Source organism: Cervus elaphus, chromosome 9, assembly GCF_910594005.1.
Source record: "Cervus elaphus chromosome 9, mCerEla1.1, whole genome shotgun sequence".
Lineage (NCBI taxonomy): Eukaryota > Metazoa > Chordata > Mammalia > Artiodactyla > Cervidae > Cervus > Cervus elaphus.
The window spans coordinates 11211122-11226438 of NC_057823.1; the positions used below are offsets into that span (position 1 = coordinate 11211122).

Below are 15317 nucleotides of genomic sequence, written 5' to 3' on the forward strand. Positions count from 1 at the left end.
TCCTGGGCATCTATTCCCAAACCAGATTTCATCACTCATTACTGTGTGCTTTTGAAACAACAACTCCTGAGTGGGTCTCAAGTCCTTGCTTCTAACTTTTTTATGACTGCCGTTATAATGGGTCATCTTGGAGATGCAACTCTCTCGGGCACTGGATTTGGGGTTCTCAATAAGAATAGCTACCATTTACTGGATGTTGCCACCTGTACTCATGTGTTTCTTATGAAATCTTTACCCCAATATTGTGAGGCACCGGCTGTGATCCTTGTTTTACAGAAGTGGTGGCTGCATTCCACAGAGGACACATCACTTGTCAAAGGGACCATGGATCTAGAGTAAGGGAGCCAGGAACTCACCTACATCTGAATGACCCCAAAGTCTATCTTCTCCTTACTTCTCTGTTATATGCACCACTTATTTCTGGCTGTTAATGAATGTTAGAGCCACTTCCAAGACAAGGGAACTGTTAGCTTCACCATACAAGACCATCCACACACTACCTCCCTATATTAATTAAGATGACAAGAGTCCACAGCCAGGAATAAATAGATAGGAACTATAAGAAGACAAGAGCTCACTATGTCCTGGGGAGGTGGTCCAGGGCTGCGTATATACATTTTGGGATGATGGGGATGCAGAACACAGCTGAGATTGGTTTCTGTTCATTCTGGGAAAAGGCAAAACTATGGAGACAGTCAAAAGATTGGTTTTCAGTGCTCAGGAGGAGAGAGAGAGAGATGAATAGGTGGAACTTTTTTTTAAGGTGGTGAAACAACTCCGTATCATACTATAATGGTGAATACATAACATTGTACATTTCTCAAAGCTCATAGGATATACAGCACCAAGAGTGAATCCTAACATAAACTGTGGGCTTTACTTAATAATACTGTGTCAGTGTTGGCTCAGCAACTGTAACACATGTACCTCGCTTATGCATGATATTAATAATAGGATTGAGTTCCTTGTGCCACACAACAAATTCCCACTGGCTATCTATTTTACATATGGTAATGTATATATTTCCATAATACTGTCTCAGTTTGTCCCATCCTCTCCCCCCTGCCCCACTACGTCCACAAAACCTGTTCTCTCTCTGCATCTCCACTGCTGTCTTGAGGGGTGGGACGTGGTGGGAGATGGGAGAGAGCTTCAAGAGGGAAGGGACATATGCATAGCTGTGGCTGATTCATGTTGATGTATTGCAGAAATTAGCACAACACTGTAAAGCAATTATCTTCCAATTTTTTTAAAATAATAATAATAATAGGGGAAGCTGTGTGCAGGAAGAGAAAGGGTATGTGGAAATCCTCTACACTATCTGCTCAATTTTCTGTAAACCTAAAACTGCTCCAAGAAGTAAAGTCTCCTAATTTTTGAAAGTAAAAAGAAGCATTAGAACCAAGGTGGGTGTGAGTTCATGATGGCAGAGAGGTGGACTGATATCTCTTGGCATTGATCCACCAGGAGAACACTTAGGGGCTCCTCTGCAATTAAACTGAACAGCCCCAGAGAAGGAGTGTGACCGAGCTCTCTGACACTTAGAGGAACTCACAGAGGGGCAAGTCCCCACCCAGAACTCAGAGGTCAAACCCGCCTATGGACAAACCCTATCCACACATACCACTGCAGCAGGATTTTCCAACTTCAGCATCAGGGACATTAGGGGCTGATCATTTTCTGTGGTTGGGGGCTGCCCCAGGCATTAAAAGATGTTGAGCAGCATCTCTGTCACTCTCTAGATGCCAGTAGCATCTCCAACTGTGACGACCAGAGGGATCTCAGGTATTGCACAGTGTCCCCTGGGGAGAACTGCCCCTGGTGAACCACAGGCTAGGTCTGTGTTGTCTCCAACTTGCCTTACCTGTCTGCCCCCATCCTGGCTCTCTCTTCTCATGAAGCTGTTTGTGTTCCCCTCTCTGCATCCCCTCCTCCCCCTCTCAGCCACCTGCTGCCTCCCTTTATCCTCCCTATTTTCATCCTTGACTCCTTACCATCATAGCACCTGTCCACCCTGGTGCCTCCCTAATACTTTACAATCACGGGGAGTGACTGGATCCTAAATCAGTTTGTCTCTTTTCTCTGCCTCACTGCAATCAGTTCACCATTGGTTTTTGGCTTATACAGAGAGGATAGTTGGACAGCTGTTCTGTGTAAGATAGAGAGGTAGCTCTTCTCTCAGCACCTCAGTTTTCTCACTTGTCCAGCAAAGTAACCACCACGTTACTCTGGAGCCAAGAAGTGGAGCCCTGACTTCTGCATCTACCCATAGATTCAAATTAGACAAGGAGTTTTATAAATAGTGTGGCTTCTCCAAGCAGCTCCAGGTTCCCCAGTTCTCTCCTGGTCAGCTGGAAGGGTTGGAAGATGACTCACCTGGGCTCCAAGCTTTGTGTCTTGTTCTGCCTCACTCCAACTGAAGGTCCTGGTTTGGTGCTTCCCTGTAGACGAGGACCTTACAGGTGAGGGCTGCAAGGCAAGGAGCCTGCCACCCTGATCATGCCAACCAGGTGGGGGCAGTTTACTGAGCCTCACCTCTATTATATGCTGCCTCTGCTCCTGCCTGCCACCATCTCCCTCTGTGGTCCCACTGACTCTGCATCTGTCCTATGGTACAGGGATGCTGGGACCCCTGGGGACTCCAGGAAGCATCGGGCAACCTCAGGGAGACTGTCCTCACTTTCCCTGTCTCCCTGCCTGTCAGAGGTGAGTCAATTATCTCAGGGCCTTGAGCAGAGTCTAATGCTCTCAAATTTGGGATTTAGGGCTCTGACTGCTGACATTGGCAAGAGAGCAGCCCTGCTATTGCTCACTGGGGCTGAGGAAGCTGCTTCCTGTGCATCTCTATCCTTTTTCTTCCCCATTCATGTCATTAATCTAATTAAATGTCCTTTAAAATGTTAAAATAAATACAAAACTGTGATTCTTCTATTAAATAATGGAGATGCTGCAGATAAGGCTAAAAGTTGTGCAGTGGCCAGCTGTGTGATCAAGATGATGAGTTTGACAGGCATCTTTACAGACCTCTGTGTGCATGGGGCATGTGAACAAACACAAACCCATAAAATAAGAGTAGTATTGTGGGATTTCACTGTGTTTGGTGGAGGGGGCTTTGTTTGTTTTTGAGGTGAAATTCATACAACTTTAACCACTTTAAAGTGAATAATTAGGTGACATTTAGCATGCTTACAACATTATTCAACCACCATGTCTATCTAGTTCTAGAACATTTTCATCATCCCCCAAAAGGGGAGGAGGGCGAAGGGAGAAGAACAAGAAGAAGAAGAGAAACAAGGAGGGGTGGGATGGGGAGGAGAAGGGGAAGGGGGAAGAAAAGAGGGAGAGAGTGAGAGAGGAAAAGAGAAATGGAAAAGAAGAGAAAGAAGATAAGGAAGGGAAGGAGTGAGGGGGGAGGGACAGAAGAAGAAAGAAAGAGAAAGGATGATAAAAGCAACAAGAACATGAAGAATTTGGACATGTTAAGTTCGAGATGCCTCCTAGATATCCACTTGGAGATGTTGACTAGGCAAGTGGATAGGGATAAATATAAGAAATTGAGGACCATCTGTGTACACAAGGTACATAAAGCCATGATATTAGAGAGGATCCCCAGGGACAGAGGATGCTAATGAAGTCCAAGGATTAAATGAACTTAATGGCTGCCTTGTGTTCCATGTATGAATGAATCAAGATTTGTTTAGCAGTTCTTTGTTAATGGATATACCTAATGTGACATATACATGTCACGGCTCTAAACTTTCTATTATTTACCCAAATGTGGAATATGTCTATAAAATATCCATTATTAGGTGGGAAAATGCGAGGCAAGATTTAAGCCAGGTCATCCTGACCTCAAACACAGCTTCCCACACAGTTTCCCACTGCTTTGGAGAGCAATGAGGTGAGGCTTCACATGGTAAAAATTGTAAGCTAGCATTCTGCTTTATTTAGTGTTCTGGGGATTGCACTGATCCAACCAAGAAATATCTGTTAATTAACTGTATCTTCCAAGTACCATGTTGATGTTGGGTGTGATGGTGACCAAAATGCACAAACTTCCTGACCTCAAGAAACTGATAGCCTAAAGAATTGTAAAAAGTTGCATCAGACATTGGGTGCCTGACTCAATGTGGATACCCAATCACGTTCCAGGATTTCTTTCCATTTGGATGTAAGTATTAATAAGATTAGAGGTCAAGTTGGCCTTTAATGAAGAAAATGAAAGAGCCTAGCTTGCATTCTTGTCCAGACTTTCCTTGGTGCCAGGGGAGGGGAGCATCTCAGCTTCGCTGTGAAAAGAGTTACTCAGGAATTCTTACAAGACCAGACCTTTAAACTCCTGAATCTATAGAAATAGTTCCTCAGTGTCCCAATGCACACTCCAATGTATAAAAGTGAAAGTGAAAGTGTCAGTCACTCAGTCGTGTCCGACTCTTTGCGACTCCATAGACTGTAGCCAGCCAGGCTCCTCTGTCCATGTAATTTTCCAGGCAAGAATACTGGAGTGGGTTGCTATGCCCTTCTCCAGGGGATAATCCCAACCCAGGGATCGAACCCAGGTCTCCTGCATTGCAGGCAGATTCTTTACCATCTGAGCCATGAGGATGCCCACTCCAATGTATGGTTGGCTTCAGTTGCTCACCTGTGGTTTAAAAGGCTCTTAGGATGCTGATATGTTTGATCTGAAAATGGCCTGGTTCTCCTCTTTGGGATGGGGAACCCAAAAAACCCACTGGAGGAAATTGGTGTGTGAAGCATTGGGTGGAGAAGCATGGGGATAGAAAAGTCCTCCATTGGAAGTCTGACCTTACTGATGTGTGTGATCTTGGTAAGTCATGCAACAGTTTTGAGGCTGTTTTCCCCTCTGTCAAGTAGATGGGAATTTATCTGCCCTGATGCCCCATTGTGAGGTGGTAATGAGATAATGTATTTGAACTATAACATGAAGCACGCAGTATATTATACAAAGGAGGACACTCTGAGATCCCCAGTTACACTGAAATTTTCTCCACATCATCCCACTGCTTGGTAACACGGGATGTTCTTACTGCTCAAGTTATAGAGAAAGATTGATTCAACTTTAGGAAAATGAGGTATAGTTTACTATTCAATTTACACATGAACATAATGATTTATACTTTCACTTTCACGCACATTTACTTTCTTAAAACATTGGCTAATTTGACCATTATTTACATATTTTAATTGCATTTATTATTGTTGTACAAAATGGTATCATCATAAATGACTGTCCATTAAAATACTGTAAATTGCCATTTTTAGTGTATCAATTCACACTCTGAAATGCTATAAGTTTGTCGAGGGACATTTTTTAAATTGAGATAATAATACATAATAAAGTGTAAGTTTAGAGTGTACATTGGGCATACATTTGTATACTGCAATATGATTATCACTGCAGTGTTAGCTAAAATCTCTGTCATGTCACATAATTATCACATTGTTTTGGGGGTGTGGGAACAATTAAGATCTAGTCTCTTAGCAACTTTGAAGTTGATAATACGTGATTATTGTCTATACTCACAATGCTGTATTTTGCCCCCCAGATCTTGTTGATCTTCTGGCTGATTGACTGGTTTCAAATTTGGGCCTCTAAACAACATTGTCCAAATTCTTTCTCTCCTTAGCCCCTGAAAACCACCATTCAACTCTCTATTTTTGTGAATACCTTTTTACAATTCCTCTTGTAAGTGATGTCATACAGTATGATATGTCATTCTCTTAAATGCACATATTTTCAGCAATTTATAAGTACTATGAAGTATTGCCATTGTTGTTCAGTCACTAAGTTGTGTCTGACTCTTTGCAACCCCATGGGCTGCAGCCTCCTCTGTCCTCCACTGTCTCCTGAAGCAACAGTCCTTCCAATGAATATTCAGGTTTGATTCATGTTTGATTTAGAATTGACTGGTTTGATCTCCTTTCAGTCCAAGGGACTCTCAAGAGTCTTTTACAGCACCACAGTTTGAAAGCATCAGTTCTTCAGCACTCAGCCTTCTTTATGGTCCAACTCTCACACCCATACATGACTACTGGAAAAACCATAGGGTTGACTATACAGACATTTGTTGGCAAAGTGATATCTTTGCTTTTTAATATGCTGTCTAGGCTTGTCATAGCTTTCATTCCAACAGTGATGTGGAGCCCAAGAAAATAAAATATGTCACTGCTTCCACTTCTTCCTCTCCTATTTGCTAGAAACTGTGAAGTATGATCAACCTTAAATCCTCCCTCATGTTCATGGGGGATCTTTAAACCAGCATGGCCTTGGGATACACTTACAGCCTGGACTCTGCACTCATTACTGTGCTTCTCCAAAGAGTTGCACTCTGGCCCATGTGCCATGTCACTATTTAACACAACAGGTGATCTCTCCTGGTGGGACTTCTTTCTTTGCATTAGCTACAGAGTCTTCTCAGTCTCTCTGCACTTGCTCAAGATTCACACTTGAAATATGGAGATTTCCTTGACTTTTTCTGAGTCTGCTTATTACAATATGCACAAAGCTGAAATTTAGGTCTCTTTGCTCTCCTATGCTGTAATCTGGCTTAGTCTTACATAGCCTCACAAAAGTTGGGTTGTAGATAACTGTTGCTGCCCAAAGGAGGGTGGAGGCTTGAACTTTTCCATTTATTTTTGCCATACGAGTTTATGTTGATGGGAGTAATTAAACCACCCTGGTTTCTGGTAGGAGAACAGATTCCAAATTTTTAATATTTATTTATTTAACTGAATTGGGTTTTAGTTGTGGCACAGGTGATCTTTGCTGCTTCCTGCGGGATCTTTTGTTGCAGCGCACAGACTCTGTAGTGTGGCACACGGTCTCCAGAGCACACAAGCTCAGAACGTGTGGGGTGCAGGCTTAGTTGCTCCATAGCATGTGGAATCGTTGTCCCCTGACCAGGGACCGAACTCATGTCCCCTGCATTGCCAGGTGGATTCTTAACCACTGGACCACCAGGGAAATCCCCCAGATTCCAGGTTAATGCTCCCTGACAAAGGGTCTTGCAACAGATAGGACTCAGTGAAGCTGACTTTCTCTGTGCTATCATCTCATCCATCTTCCCATCCTAATTCTGTTTAACCATTGTGGATACAATTACATGTTGCCTACAAGGGTTCTTAAAAGTCTTAGAGCATTAGACAAACATGTTTGCATGGTGCCATTTCTACTGGTCACATCTGATAAGCCATTTTAGCTATTTCCAAGGAATTCCTCCCAGATAATCACTTTTTTTTCTGGGTAGAGTTTGCCAAGGAAGGTCTTCTTCACAGCAATCTTCAGCTCCTTGTTCCAGAGGCTGAAGATGATGGGGCTCAGGAAGGTGTGAGGACAGTGTAGGTGATGCCCATCAGCATGTCTCCTTCCAGAGACTGGGGCCCCTTGGGCTTGAGATAGATGACAGAAGCAAAGCCGTAGTGCATGACCACAACAGTGCAGGTCGGCCAACAAGTGTGGGATGGTGGCAAAGATGTAGAGGATCTCGGAAGTGGAGAGGGCCCACAGAAAGAGGTACATGAGGGTGTGGAGGCTAGGCTCCCTCCAGATGGTGGCCATGATGAGCAGGTTTGCCTCTTTGCCTTTTGCCTTCAGTCTTTCCCAGTATCAGGGTCTTTTCCAATGAGTCAGCTCTTCACTGACTGTGATTACTGGATTATGTAAGAGTATGTTTAGTTTTGTAATACACCACCAAACTGTCCTCTAAAGTGGCCATACCACTTTGCACTCTCCGAAGTGAATGACAGTTTGGGTGGTTCTGCATCCTTGCCAGCATTTGGTTTGTCAGTGTTCTGTATTTTGTTGTTCATTCACTCAGTTGTGTCTGACTCTTTGTGACCACATGGATTGCAGCACACCAGGCTTCCCTGTCCTTCATTATCTCCCAGAGCTTGCTCAAACTCATGTCCATTGAGTTGGTGGTACCATCCAACCATCTTGTTCTCTGGCATCCCCTTCTGCCTTCAATCTTTCCCATCATCAGGGTCTTTTCCAATGAGTCCGCTCTTTGATTCAGGTGGCCAAATTATTGGACCTTCATCTTCAGCATCGTTCCTTCCAATGAATATTCAGGGTTGATTTCCTTTAGGACTGACTGGTTTGATCTCTTTACAGTCCAAGAGACTCTCAAGAGTCTTCTCCAACATCACAGTTCTGGATTTTAGCCATTGTAATAGACACATTGTGATAAAATTTATTTTTTAAAGGCTAACTAGTTCTACCAATACAATTTAATGAATAGCCTGCTGATTTGCATATAGTAAGTTTATTTATACATGGGTCTGTTCCATGATTTTTACTCTGTTCCACTGTTTTATATTTCTATTCCTGTACAATATAATGTTGCTTTTTAAAAAATTATTTTAGAAAAAATGTTCTGCTGAAAGCCTATTGACATAATATAGTTGACTATGAGTTCCAGACTCTTAGTGGGCCTCAGGGCTATTGAGTTGTGCATATTCCTGACAATATAACTGACATGCGTCATAAAAGACCAATATGCTTTTCTTTCTCCATTAGATTTTATTTAGGATCCTCAGAGATAAAATGTTCTTAAAATGGATACATTAGAAGTATTTGAATAATGGCTTCCCCCAACCCCCACTTGCACTGTTTCTAATATTATATGTTTCACAAGATTATGAGAAATTTTGCAGACTTGCTACTTGGAGATCCTGGTTAGTAAAGTGCCTGTTGCAAATAATCGAACAGTTAATGGTGCTCATTATTTTTTACCAAGAAGTGGGCACCATGGGAAACGATGGGGACACAGAAATCAGTGAAACTTGGCCCTAGACTTGGAAAGTTCAAAGTCTGATGGAGAAGACAGACATGTATGCGAAGAGCTGTCACCATATGCAGTGGTGTCATGGGAGCCTTAGATTCAGCTTGAGTGAGTTAGAAGAGCCCCAATAGAGGTGCCAGAATCTGATTTGAGTTCTGAAGAGAGAGGGAAAGTGCAACCATCTTGAATACTCTCCCAGGCTACTGCAGCTGCTTCCTGAATGGTGACCCTGCTTTTGCCACTGCCTCCTTACAATCCATGCTTCACACAACAGCCAATGGAGAGGGTGTGGAGAAAAGGGAACCCTCTTACACTGTTGGTGGGAATGCAAACTAGTACAGCCACTATGGAGAACAGTGTGGAGATTCCTTAAAAAAATGGAAATAGAACTGCCATATGACCCAGCAATCCCACTCCTGGGCATACACACCAAGGAAACCAGATCTGAAAGAGACACGTGCACCCCAATGTTCATTACAGCACTGTTTATAATAGCCAGGACATGGAAGCAACCTAGATGTCCATCAGCAGACGAATGGATAAGGAAGCTATGGTACATATACACAATGGAATATTATTCAGCGACTAAAAAGAATTCATTTGAATCAGTTCTAATGAGATGGATGAAACTGGAGCCCATTATACAGAGTGAAGTAAGCCAGAAAGAAAAACACCAGTACAGTATACTAATGCATATATATGGAATTTAAAAAGATGGTAACGATAACCCTATATACAAAACAGAAAAAGAGACACAGATGTACAGAACAGACTTTGGGACTCTGTGGGAGAAGGCGAGGGTGGGATGTTCTGAGAGAATAGCATTGAAACAAGTATAATATCAAGTGTGAAACAGATCGCCAGCCCAGGTTGGATGCGTGAGACAAGTGCTCAGAGCTGGTGCACTGGGATGACCCAGAGAAATGGGATGGGGAGGGGGGATCAGGATGGGGAACACATGTAAATCCATGGCTGATTCATGTCAATGTATGGCAAAAACCACTACAATATTATAAAGTAATTAGCCTTCAACTAATAAAAATAAATGGAAAAAAAAACACACAAAGTGAGTCCTTAAAAACATGTGAATAAAATGCATGACTAATGAGAACCTGCTGTAGAGCACAAAGAACTCTACTCAATGTTCTGTGGTGACCTAAATGGGAAGGAAATTCCAAAAAGGAGTGGATACATGTATGCACCTAGGTGATTCACCTTGCCATACAGAAAAACTACCACAATATTGTAAAGCAACTATACTCCAATAAAAATAAAAATTATTTTAGTTTTCTAAATTAGTGTTAGTGGTAGTAAAATATTTAGAGCATGTTATTTATATTACATTATAATAATAGTAGTTATATTAGAAGTAGTTTATAATGACTAAAAGGTCAGTTTTGGAAATGACTGGAAAAGGTCAATTTTTATTCCAATCCCAAAGTGAGGCAATGCCAATAAATGTTCAAACTACCACACAATTCCACTCATTTCACATTCTGACAAGGTAATTCTCAAAATTCTTCAAGTTAGGCTTCAACAGTAGGTGACCTGAGAAATTCCAGATGTTCAGGCTGGACTTTAAAAAGACAAAGGAGCCAGAGGTCAAATTGCCAACATCTGCTGAATCATAGAAAAAGCAAGAGAATTTCAGAGAAACATCTACTTCTGCTTCATTGACTATGCCAGAGCCTTTGACTGTGTGGACCACAACAAACTGGAAAATTCTTAAAGAGATGGGAATACCAGACCACCTGATCTGCCTCCTGAGAAATCTGCAGGCAAGTCAAGAAGCAAGTTAGAACCAGACATGGAACAACAGACTTGTTGCAAGTTACATAAAGAGTATATCAAGGCTGTATATTGTCACCCTGCTTATTTAATTTATATGCAGAGTACATCATGTGAAATGCCAGGCTGGATGAGCACAAACTGGAATCAAGATTGCTGGGAGAAATATCAGTAACCTCAGATATGCAGATGACACCACCCTGTGGCAGAAAGCAAAGGGAAACTAAAGAGCCTCTTGATGAAAGAAGAAAGTAAAAAGGCTGGCTTAACACTCCATGTCCAAAAAACCAAGATCATGGCATCTGGTCTCATCACTTCATGGCAAATAGATGGTGAAAGAATGGAAACAGTGAGAAACTTAATTTTCTTGGGCTCCAAAATCACTGCAGATGGTGACTGCAGCTATGAAATTAAAAGATGCTTGCTCCTTGGAAGAAAAGCTATGACCAACCTAGGCAGCATATTAAAAAGCAGAGATTACTTTGCCAACAAAGGTTCACATAGTCAAAGCTATGGTTTTTCCAGTAGTCATGTGTGAGTGTAAGAGTTGAACTGTAAAGAAGGCTGAGTGCTGAAGAAATGATGCTTTTGAACTGTGGTGTTGGACAAGACTCTTGAGAGTCCCTTGGACTGAAAGGAGATCAAACCAGTCAATCCTAAAGGAAATCAATCCTTAATATTTATTGGAAGGAATGATGCTGAAGCTGAAGCTCCAGTACTTTGGCCACCTGATGTGAAGAGTTGGCTCATTAGAAAAGACCCTGATGCTGGGAAAGATTGAGGGCAGTAAGTGAAGAGGACGACAGAGGACAAGATGGTTGAATGGCATCACTGACTCAATGGACATGAGTTTGAGCAAGCTCCAGGAGATTGTGAGGGACAGAGAAGCCTGGTGTGCTGCAGTCCATGTGGTCACAAAGAGTTGGACATGACTGAGTGACTAAACAACAACAAATAATGATTAAGATTTAGTCAGTACTTACAGTTCCCCTGGTAGTCTTCTAAGCTTATAAAGACAGGAGTATGTGTGAGTCGTTAATTTTCACAATAATTGTATGAGCTAGGCACTTTCTGCATCCCTATTTCACAAATTTAAGAAACAGGGACAAAATGAGTTTAAATAAGTTGACCAAGATAATCAGGAAAGAAGTGGGTTTTTTCTGTTTTTAAAATAATGTTTATGTCTCCTTTCTTTTTTAAATTTATGTTTATTGTGATAACCTGGGTTTATAGCATTGTATAAGTTTCATGTGTGCAACATTATATCTCTACTTCTGTGTGAAAAATAAAGTACTTAAATGAAAAAATAAAACTTTTTCTCCTACCTTAAAAAAAATAGAAAACCACCCTGAGTTCTAACATTGGGAGACATTAGTTTTTTTCAAAATTAATTGAGTCTAAAAAGCATCTTCATAGAGGCTTAGCAAAGGGGTTCCCAATGAAAAGTTTCCTGAGGGCCCCCTTCAGATCTTGGTTTCTCAGGCTGTAGATGAAGGGGTTCAGCATGGGGGTGACCATGGTGTACATCACTGTGGCTGCCATGTCCCTCTGGGTGGTGTGTATGGATGCAGGGGTGAAGTAGACCCCAATGATAGCCCCATAGAAGAGACAGACAACACAAAGGTGAGAGCCACACGTGGAGAACGCTTTCCACCTGCCCTGGACTGAGGGCACCTTCCACACAGCCATAGCAATGGGTGTGTAAGAGGCCATGATGCACACGAAAGAGATGAGGACCACCGGGCCCCCAAGGACCAACACCAGCATCTCGTTGACTTGGGTGTCAGAGCAGGAGAGCTTGACCAAGGCATTGAGGTCACAGAAGAAGTGTGGGATCCTATTGGTGCAGAAGGACAAGTGGGACATCAGGAGAGTGTGGACCATGGAGATGAGGTTGGCTGAGATCCAGGGTATCACCACCAGCAAGGCACACCAAAGGACACTCATGATTGTCACATAGTGCAGTGGGCTGCAGATGGCCACGTAGCGGTCGTAAGCCATGGCTGAGAGAAGCATGCTGTCAACTGCCCCAAAGGCAATGAAGAAATACATCTGGGCCAGGCAAGCTGAGAAGGAGATGGTGCTGAGCCCACACAGATGGTTCACCAGCATCTTGGGGATGGTGGTGGAGATAAAGCAGATGTCAAGAAGAGACAAGTTGCTGAGGAAGAAATACATGGGGCTGTGGAGGTGAGGGTCCAAGACGATGGCCAGGATGGTGAGAAGATTCCCCAGGCACCCACTCAAATACAGAATGAAGGGCAGGCTGAAGAGCAACTGTCTCTGCAGGGGCTGCTGGGAGAGGCCGAGGAGGACGAATTCAGAGACTTGAGTCTGATTGTCCATGTTCAGGCAGTTCTAAAGCCAGAAACAGGGCGTCAACAGTAGGTGGGCTTCTGGAGTGAAAACAGATTACCTCATTGCTTTTTCATACTCATCTTTCAAGATGCTTCTCATTTAACCTCTCCAAGCCTCTGTTTCCTCATCTGTTACACAGAATTGATAATTCTAACCTCTTAGGATCACTATAAGGATTAAATGAGAAGAATACATATTAGGAGTATAAATCCATACACAACATGTAAACTATTTTATTAGTGGGAACTCACAGTGATGTTATCAAAATAGCGATGTGCTAATTAGCTTGAATGTTACTATTATTCCACAGTGTATATGTACATTAAAATATCAAGCTGTATACCTTAATTAAACACATTTTTTATCTGCCAGTTATTCCTCAATAAGGATAGACAAATAAGAAATAAAAGCAAAATAAATAGTCTAAATATTTCAAGGATTTGACTTTATAAGTAAAAATAAGTAATAAAAAGTGATTCAGGATCAACTCTGAAGCCAAACAGACTGGGTTTAAAGCTCAGTTCTACCACTTACTAGCTGTGTGATATTATGCAAGCTACTTAACCTCTCTGTGCCTTAGTTTTCTCATCTGTAAAATGAGGATAATAATAGGACCTGCTCCATAGAGTTGTTGTGAAAATGTGATTAGTTAGCATGTAAAATGCTGAAACTTATGTATTTTTCTGACAGCTAACATCTTTCAGTGGTTGAGAGCAAGGACCCTTTGGAGGGGTAGAAATCACTCTTGGTTAAAGATTACCGATTTAGGTTAGACACACCTGAAGTGTCTTCTCTCTAAAGCACCTGCACAAATAGACTAACCTTGAGCAAGAGAGTTGACATTTATTCCATGCATTCCACTTTGGAACTAGCTGCTTATCACATGTGTTGTATTAGTCACTAAGTCATGTCCAACTCTTTACGATCCCATGGACTATAGTCCACCAATCTCCCCTGTCCAAAGAATTCTCCAGGCAAGAATACTGGAGTGGGTTGCCATTTCCTTCTCCAGGGAATCTTCCCAATTCAGGGGTCAGCCTGTGTCTCCTGCATTGCAGGCAGATTCTTTACTGTCTAAGCCACCAGGGAAGCCCATCATTCTCTTCAATCCTCAACAACACCATGAGCAGGCAGCTGAGGCTCCAAACCTAACTTCTGCATCACAGTAACGCTACCCACCCATGGGGCTGTGATGACAAGCACCCTAAATCCTTGTGGATGAAACTGATCAGAATCCTCCCAGCCTCTGAGAAGAAGTTTCAGATGGGGAGTCCTTCCCTGAAACCAGCCATGCTGCAGCTTGTCTTCTGGATTCACTTACAATCAATGGTTATTCTATCTGCTAAGTTGCTTCAGTAATGTCTGACTCTTTGCAACCCCATGGATTGTAGCCCACCAGTCTCCTCTGTCCATGGCATTCTCCAGGCAAGAATACTAGAGTGCCTTGTCATGCCCTCTTCCAGGGGATCTTCCCAATCTGGGAATCAAACCTGCATCTCTTATGTCTCCTGTATAGGTGGGGGGGTTCCTTACCACTAGTACCACATGGAAAGCCCTAATGACTACTGTACCTCTGTTGGATTCCAGGATCTCTCAGCCCCCAGGTGTTGTGTTTCCAGGAATTTAAGGCTGCTGCAGCCTCAACTTTGTCTTGCAGCTGTGAAGGAAGAGCATGCTTTCTCAGGGAGCACTCAGCAGAACCACACCAACAGGTTTATAACTGACTCTTTGTCCTCTGGGCATGATCCCCCAAGAACCTTGTTAGATCAGATACAATTAGCTTGTCTTCCTTAGGGGGCACTTTTGAATCTAGCACCCTGTGGGAAAAAGTTTTTATCCCAAGGAGCATTGACTTTCTTCAAACTTGTCTTTCTTGGTTAACAGAGGGATAGCATGGTACTCAATATTTCCCATGAAGAAGCTCTTAAATATGTTATTCCCTGATGCTCAGTGGTAAAAAATCTGCCTGCCAGTGCAGGAGACACAGGTTCTACCCCTGGTCCAGGAAGATCCCATATGCCACGGAGCAATTAAGCCCTTGTGTCCTGACTACTGAAGCCCGTGCTCACAAAAGAAGCCACCACAATGAGAAGCTCTCTGCAACTTAAGAAAGCTCATGCAGCAACAAAGATCCAGTACAGCCAAAAATAAAAAAAATAACAGTAAAAAGATGAAAGAGTAACTTAAAATGGAATTAAAAATGTTTTTAAAATGTTATTCCTAAAAACAGTTACAATGTATTAAGTATTTTTTATGTGATTGGAGTTGTGCTAAGCATGCAATATCCTATGATTTTTACAAAAGCCCAGTGAGAAAAGCAATTATGTTTTATGAATTTCACCTCAGTACAAAAAGAAAGATGTTCAG

At 42.4% G+C, this 15317-nt stretch overlaps 1 protein-coding gene across 1 annotated transcript; it reads right to left on the minus strand.

Annotated features, from left to right (window-relative positions):
* Positions 1–12002: 12002 nt before the first annotated feature.
* LOC122700928 (olfactory receptor 1361-like) lies at positions 12003–12938 on the minus strand. Its single transcript, XM_043913956.1, has one exon. The coding sequence runs from the start codon at positions 12936–12938 to the stop codon at positions 12003–12005; it is 936 nt and encodes a 311-aa protein (XP_043769891.1).
* Positions 12939–15317: the final 2379 nt, after the last annotated feature.